Source organism: Lolium rigidum, chromosome 2, assembly GCF_022539505.1.
Source record: "Lolium rigidum isolate FL_2022 chromosome 2, APGP_CSIRO_Lrig_0.1, whole genome shotgun sequence".
NCBI lineage: Eukaryota > Viridiplantae > Streptophyta > Magnoliopsida > Poales > Poaceae > Lolium > Lolium rigidum.
This window is the reverse complement of record NC_061509.1, coordinates 256,014,350-256,022,229: the sequence shown is the minus strand read 5'-3', so window position 1 is coordinate 256,022,229 and position 7,880 is coordinate 256,014,350. Positions and strand designations below refer to the sequence as shown.

The window sequence follows — 7,880 nt, the reverse complement described above, 5'->3', positions numbered from 1 at the left end:
TTTAGATATTTTAAAATGAATTTAAAATACTCTTTTTATAATATGTGCATCTAGAGCTATGAGGCAAAACACCATGTTCTTAAGTTTTCGAAACATAAACATTCCTGCTTGGCCTAATCTGGAAAAATAATCCGGGACGTCCAATCCATTATATCCGCAGCAGCTGCAGGCCACACCTAGAAAAGCATCCAACACGAGTGTTCACACGAATCGCCTTCCCGTTTCCGCCTGCCGTACACGGACACGGGAAACACCTCGCCCCCACGCACGCACAACTCCCAATTTCATTCGCATCCAAGGGAAGGGGTCCTCATCATCCTCCTGCCTCCCCCGCCGCCGGCCGCCGCTCCGAGCTTCGCGAGTACCGGCGCTCCGACATTCGTGTCGTCGGGATTACGGGGTCCTGGATTCGCCAGCCTAGGGTTCCGGCGAGCGAATCTAGCGGTCGATCTGAGTCACGGGAGGGAGCGCAGGGCGCAGGTGTAGGGTTCGCGGTTTGCCTGATTCCGATTCTGCGCTCATTCCGGCGGGGTATCCAGCCGCTTGCCTGCGCTTGCGCACGTCCCGCGTCTGCGTTTGCGCGGCTCAATCATGGCGGGATCTGTGGGCGCGGCCAAGGCGGCGTCTCGGCCGTCCCCGAAGCGGTACAGCGGCATGGATCCGCCCTTGTCTCTGGCGAGGCCGACCGTGTTCGACCTCCAGAAGACGGCTGAGCTCGAGAAGGTCAGCATTCGTCCCTAATTGCTTATTATGTTGTGCTAACGTATCTGTGGTCCATTGTGATGATAGTGTTGCCTTTGGTGTAACGTGATCGCAGTTCTTGGTGGATATGGGCCTTTACGAGGGGGAGGAGCAGTCCGCGAAACGGGAGGAGGTGCTACGGGAGATCGATGGGGTAAGTAACCCCTCTCGTCGCTTGCTACACCCCTTACTTACTTGATGATACTAGTTGTATATGGCATAATGTAACTTTCTATATGTAAAACTGTGGCAGCATTGCCGTTCCAACATTTTTCTTTAATTGGAAAGGTCTGCCGCGCAAGACCATTTTGATAGCTATGATATATCAATTGCTAATGTTTCATATGGGCACTGTGTCCACATGATTCTTGGTATTGCATTTCAGTACTCAGACATCATAATGTTCGATTGCCTTTATTTCTGTTACCATTTTTCTACTTCAGAAATAGCATTCCTACCTATTTTCTAGTGTTTTGTTAGGTCTTTTTCTTTTTTATTCCGTGCAGTTACTCTAACATGTACAAGCTTTTCATTGGTTTTGCAGATAGTTAAGGGATGGGTGAAGCGGTTAACTAGTCAGAAAGGGTTTTCTCAGCATATTGTTGAAAAGGCAAATGCAGTCCTTTTCACTTTTGGATCTTACCGATTGGGGGTAACTCCTTCTTTTTCTGCCCTTTTATTTTATCGCATACACCTCATCCCTTCGGGCTCAATTGTTTTTCTGATTGATGACCTTATATTCATATTAATGTGAATCATGCGCCACCAAATCATAATCACCTAAAAGTTCTCATAGTCTAAGATCTGCTTAAAGCCAGTTTGCATTATAAGCTCCATAACCTGCTGCCGAACCGCTGCTGCCTGTTGGACACTTGGGCTGCTGTCACTTTGGCACTGCATTCCTCTGATATTGCATAGTTTATGTCAGGGTGACATTATTCCTCTTCTAGACGGTGGATAACAAATGTAAAGTCCAGATCAAGTGCTACAATTGTTTATGAGAAGGTTGCTATAACTAGTTCTTGTGATCTATAATTAATCACAGCCATTCCTCTTTAGTCCAATGGGCGAAACAAGTAATGCCACTGTAATTGCTACACATTATGTGAGAGGGTAAAAAATGTGGTTGTGATTGGATAAGTATGGTGGACCAGCGGAGTAATTTTCGTGCCCTTACTGTGTACAATTAAGAGGGAGAAACAGGTCACACAATAAATGATCAAATAGCACCTGTTTGGTGTGATATGAGCTAAAACAACAAAATTTTAAAAACAGTGGTCATGGTCATACATTCAACTTCTGCACTTTTTCATTAATTGATGATATACCAGAATCATGCAATAATTGTCACCGAGATAAGAATTGAGTTAGAAGGAATTTGGAGCTATGAATTGTTTCAGTACATTTCGCAATCTGGTACTGGAACAGAAGCTGCTTGGTTGGTGCTGTGAAGGTATGTTCCTCGTTGCAAGGAAACCTGACAGATGATTAATCCTGGTATGTAGGAAAGCATATACAGTGGAATAGTTTTTGAGGTTTGAAGTTTTGCATCTTTTCAAACAACATTCTTAAACATCACTGTAAGCAATAATAATAGCAGAACTAGATAAGAACCATTCCTAACCGTAAGTGGCACTGACACATACCCCCTCCATGCCAAATAATTGAAGTTCTAGGTTTGTGATAGTTTGACTTGGGACAAACCTAGAACTTCAATTATTTTGGTACGGAGCGAGTTACTTATTTCTTTATCCTCTGATCTATGTAGTGAACTCACATGAACAAGGGTTTCTACAGTGTAGTGGTTTGATTGCCAGTTCCTGTGCAGCAGCTCTCCATGCACCTTTCAGCATAACAGTATAACACATAAATACATACTTTGCTTAGTTTTATGTTCTGATACGTACTTGCATAAGTTGCTGTAAGCCTGTTACAGTATGGTTTCTTTCAGCCTTCCTGAGTAATATTTCCCCTGTTGGCAAATTTAACTGCGTGTACTTCATAATGACCTCTTTGTTAGGTTCATGGGCCTGGAGCAGACATTGATATCGTATGTGTTGGACCTTCATATGTGAAGCGAGAGGTGAAGTCATCTGTCTTTTGCATAAAACTTACTTTCTATAAATTACATATATCTTCATAATGAATGCTAATATTTTTGCAGGATGATTTCTTTGTGGCACTACATGACATATTGGCACAAATGGAAGAAGTGACGGAACTGCAACCTGTACCTGATGCCCATGTACCTGTTATGAAATTTAAGTTCCATGGAATGGCAATTGACCTTCTCTATGCCAGTGTATCGCTTTCAGTAATACCACCAGTAAGTGTGCATTTTATTTAATACTTGTTTGTGTTCTTAAATACTTCTGCTCCACCTGTAATAGTATACTGTTATGCATACCAAGTATGCAATGCACTTGAGGTATAAGGTATTGCATTTGACTGCTCAAGTCTTTTCTTTTGTGAGCTTCCCTGCTTTAATGTCTAACAGTCGCACACCGCAATAGTTTTGGAAAATTATGATAAGACCTGCTAGCTTAGAATGGTGACGCAAGGTTAACTTGGGAGCACCCCCTCCTCTATGTAACATTCCTGCAGGATTTCAACATCTCTGAAGGATCTGTGCTTAGTGGTCTTGATGAAGCAACTGTCCGAAGTCTTAATGGGTGCAGGGTGGCAGACCGGATTCTTCGACTTGTTCCTAATGTTGAGGTTATTTAGTTCAGGAATTACTATTTTTTATGTTGTACTGTTTTACTTTGTCATTATAATAATTAGATGCTTTGTAGAACTTTCGGACAACACTCAGGTGTTTGAAGTACTGGGCAGAGAGAAGGGGCGTTTATTCCAATGTAAGCATGGTTTTATCATCTATGATCCATTTAATTTGCGCGTGAACCATGATGACATAGTATTCTCTGTTAGGTTACTGGTTTCCTTGGCGGTGTCAACTGGGCCATATTGGTTGCTCGTATCTGCCAACTCTATCCTAATGCTGTACCAAGTATGCTGGTTTCAAGATTCTTCAGGGTTTTTACACAGTGGCAGTGGCCGAATCCAGTGATGCTTTGTGCCATTGAGAATGACGACCTTCGTTTTTCTGTCTGGGATCCACGTAAAAATCCTCGTGATAGATCTCATGTTATGCCCATCATTACTCCAGGCTATCCTTGCATGAACTCTAGCTACAATGTTTCTAGCAGCACATTGAGGGTTATCATGGAGCAATTTAAGCTCGGTAATAAAATTTGTCAGGTACAAACAATTCATACCTTCACATGTCAGACGTACTGTTCAGGACAATTCATCATTGCTTATTGTTGATGCAGGAAATTGACCTTAATAAGGCCAGTTGGGCTGTTTTGTTTGAGCCTTTAAATTTTTTTGAGGCATATACGAAATATTTAGTGGTTGACATTGTTGCGGACGATGATGATGATCTTCGGCTTTGGAAGGGATGGGTTGAGTCTCGACTGAGACAGCTGACACTGAAGGTTGCCCTGTTTCTTTAGTTCTTCATTGTTTATCAGCCTTAATTCTAACTGCAGTTTCTCTTTGTGATCATATATTAGAAACATACATTTTCAGATTTATGTTAGATCAAGATATTGCAGAATACCTTTTCCCCTGTAGTAATTTGTCTTTATAAAATGCAGATAGAGCGGGATACTAAAGGAATGCTGCAATGTCATCCTTACCCATGTGAGTATGCAAATCCTTCAGTACAGTGTGCTCATTGTTCCTTCTACATGGGCTTATCAAGGAAAGAAGGTATGAAAGTACATGGGCAAAAATTTGATATCCGTGCAACGGTAGATGAGTTTATGCATGAAATTGGAATGTATCCATTGTGGAAATCTGGAATGGATCTTGCAGTCACCCATGTCCATAAGAAGCAGATCCCGCATTATGTGTTTGAACAGGGTTACAAGAAACCTTGTCCGCAGTTGCATGCAAACCAGCAGGAGCAGTCTGATAGAAATGACACTGAAGATGGCACACCAACAGCATCTCTGGATGGCCAACTTAAGAGAAAGTGTGATTTTGATGGAGCTGGTCAGGTCGAATCAGGTAAATCTGTTAAAAGGTCTTCAGTAAGCTCAGGCTGCGAGGAAAGTCCACCTGACTCTGGAAACATTGTTAGTCAAAGTGTATGTGAGAACCCAGTCAAATCAGTTTCCAGTGTTCTCTGTAATGGAGTTCAGAATAGTCCGTTGCATGGTGATGTAAATCTGGAATCAGCAAACTGTTCCAATTCACCCCATGGATCTGAGGTGTCCGCAGCATCAGGCACGAGCTGTGCAGCCATGGAAACAGTCGACATGATTGATGAAATTGCCGGTCCTGAAAGCTCAGTGCCATGTGTTATGAGTGGTGCAGTTCAGGCTATGGCAGTGCACACACCTATAAAATGTGTGGCTGAGAAAGATGAACCTAAGTTCGAGGGAATTGATAGATTGGTAAGCAGTAACTGTGCGGAGTCTCTGGAGGAGGCAGAAACACTCGCTGGGAATTTACTTAGTGAGAATATGCACCCAAGTGGGAATGGAGTGATTTGAAGTGGCCTTCCATATAGAGGTTTTGCTTCTTATGCATTATCCTTGTTCAAATTATCATTCTATTTCCCTTATTATCTACATTTTGCTCATGTTTTTTCATTTCCGTTCTATTTAAATTTTTTTTGTCTTCAAAGCTGAACGATGTAACTGAAGTAGTTTCTAAAGATCATGCAGGTGCCAAATTCGGTGTGTCCAGCAGAAAGCTTCGATGAGGCACGTCTTGAACCATAATCCTCTGTTTCATTTAGCATTCAAAGTGCTCTATTTTGTTCACACTGCTGTTTGGTACCTTTTTTTCAATGGCAGTTCTCATCTGTCCTGAACTGTGCGAGGAGAGGATAACCAAAGGAAATGATGACTGCTGACTACTGAATGGAATCAGAGGTTTCATCGCTGTGGTTGGTAAGTTTATTTACTCACAAAGATTCCTTCCGAGTTCTGACACAGATTTTGTCAGAAGGGAGTCTTGAATGAAGCTGGTGCCGGTGCCGGGGCTGGAATGCTCAACCAGCCTTGGAGAAAATGTACAACAATTTGTCCCAGATGCTTCTGACCAGGACAAGATGTTGTCCGGAACTCCAAACCATGTACCGATTGCATTACTTGATCTTAGTATACAAAGTTGTCACCATGTAAGCTGTACAGAGATGTACCAGTTACATAGGTTTAGGTCAGACTTAGGTAGCTTACAATCAGTTTTGGTCATTGAGAATGTACACACAAATTACACCTATGTCAATTTTGAAATTCTGGAAGCTTTGTCTACTCATTCCTGATTGCATTATCACGTTCCTTATCTAAATAAGGCCTTGTTCGGTTAATCCACTTCTAAGTGGATTGGAGTGATTTGGAGGGAATTAGGGGGGATTTTGACTTGATCCCTGGACTTGAAACTGACTGACAAGGCCTAATTGATGGCAGCCACATTCAGAGTTTTGGACATGCTCTCCAGCCGTGGACCATACACTGAAATTCGAAATTATATGGTAGTAGCACACAACAAATTGGAATCAAGAAATCTTTCACCTTGATAAAATTGCTTGGCAATGCAACAGCAGGTGTGAAATTAAAACTCGGATGGTTCGAGGTCTGGACGAACGACCTCATAGGGTCATCTGCCCACGAAGACATGATTTGTTATAACGAATGATTAAAGGGAAAATCTAGGGAGAAGCGCCGCACGATTCGCTCCGCGTGCGGCCGTGCCTTACGATTGGTGAAACACATCGCGTCCTTATAGACACGGGAGCTGACCCGCGCGCACCTTATCTCTTCCCCATAAGCTTTGTAGTGGTGTAGCCACACACGCAATCCCTCTCAGACCACCATGGGAGCAGCACACGATGTCGCCGCCGGAGAGGTCACTGCCACCGAGCACCACCGTGGGGAGGCCGCCACCGGAGGAGGTCGCCGCCACCGAGCACCTCCGCGTAGAGGCCGCCGCTGCCGCTGAGCACCTCCGCGGGAGGCCGCCGCTGGGAGAGGTCGCCGACGAGTACCTCCGCGCGGAGGCCGCCGCCGGGAGAGCTCGCCGCCGCCGAGCACTACCGTGGGGACAAGCTGCGCACGGGAGGTGGAGGAACACGGCGCCCGTAGACCATCACTTTTCTCCTCTCCTCAATGGTCCACTGTGCCTTTGCAATGCCATACGTGGTGTCTTGCCGTGAACCAGAGGAGCTGGGGAGAAGCGGAGGCAGTAATGTTGGGAAATAATTTAATCTGGCAATTAGTCAAACGTAAACTTGGCAGCTATTTGTAATTAATCCGGCAATTTAGGATCCAATTAATATGATCATTATGTAACAGTTAAACCTAGCAATTAGGACCAATTAATCTGGTAGCGATGAACTCATAATATGGTAGTCAGTAACACGAGGCCTGAACTTTTACTACTGGGATATGGTACAGTAAACCTGGCAGCTATGTCGAATTAATCAGGCAATTATACAGATGAGAGAGAGTGTGTGCTTTTACATCGTTCAATGTAAACCTAGCAGCTATGCCATGTAGTAAATGGTCCTGCAAAATGTCAGGCAATGGAACTCATCCTCTCTGATAGCAAGAGAACTTTGCATGCTGCCACTACATGTCGGTAGAAAGGGAAAGTGCTGTCTGACATCCAAAGCGACGTGTTTAGAGGGCACAACATTTTACGGCTTTCGTACGCCCTTTTGCTCAGGGCGTAGTGGTAGCAGCCGCCGCACGGATTCACAGATATGCGGCGCCGCTATGTAGCAACGTCCATGATTAAAATTTTGGACCTTGTTTATATGATTGGCATGACAACTAATCCTACACCTACAAAATTGTTTTACGGAAAAGTCTTACAGACTCACACAGACGCACACAGCAGGGCTGGAAATCGAAACTCAATCCAGGTTTTTCACCATGGGATCAAATTTCAACCAATAGAGCTGCACTTACATAAAACTTCTTACCTAAATTTCTTACGGGCTGAAGTGGAGTTGTGTGGATCCATCATAGGTCTAAAATCATTGGGGCTAACTAATTTAAAACAAACCAAAAGCAGCCACACCATCTCACAAGTTAATCCCATAGAAAAGTATTCCGTAG

General features: G+C 43.8%; 1 protein-coding gene across 8 annotated transcripts; it reads left to right on the top strand.

Annotated features, from left to right (window-relative positions):
- The first annotated feature begins 306 nt into the window (after nucleotides 1-306).
- Nucleotides 307-6,075, top strand: LOC124693300 (nuclear poly(A) polymerase 4-like). Of its 8 annotated transcripts, none has more exons than XR_006999955.1 (13): nucleotides 308-723; nucleotides 818-895; nucleotides 1,286-1,393; nucleotides 2,762-2,824; nucleotides 2,906-3,067; nucleotides 3,346-3,459; nucleotides 3,537-3,599; nucleotides 3,673-4,002; nucleotides 4,077-4,241; nucleotides 4,404-5,325; nucleotides 5,472-5,519; nucleotides 5,613-5,690; nucleotides 5,767-6,075. XR_006999955.1 is itself a non-coding variant. In XM_047226774.1 (11 exons), exons 1-10 carry the CDS (start codon nucleotides 592-594, stop codon nucleotides 5,304-5,306), a joined length of 2,118 nt encoding a protein of 705 aa, XP_047082730.1. In that variant the 5' UTR covers nucleotides 307-591; the 3' UTR covers nucleotides 5,307-5,325; nucleotides 5,441-5,499. The 8 variants fall into 8 exon arrangements, 1 of the variants encoding a protein (XP_047082730.1); XR_006999958.1 differs by having other exon boundaries at nucleotides 5,764-6,075; XR_006999956.1 differs by having other exon boundaries at nucleotides 5,613-5,708.
- The last annotated feature ends 1,805 nt before the right edge of the window (nucleotides 6,076-7,880 follow it).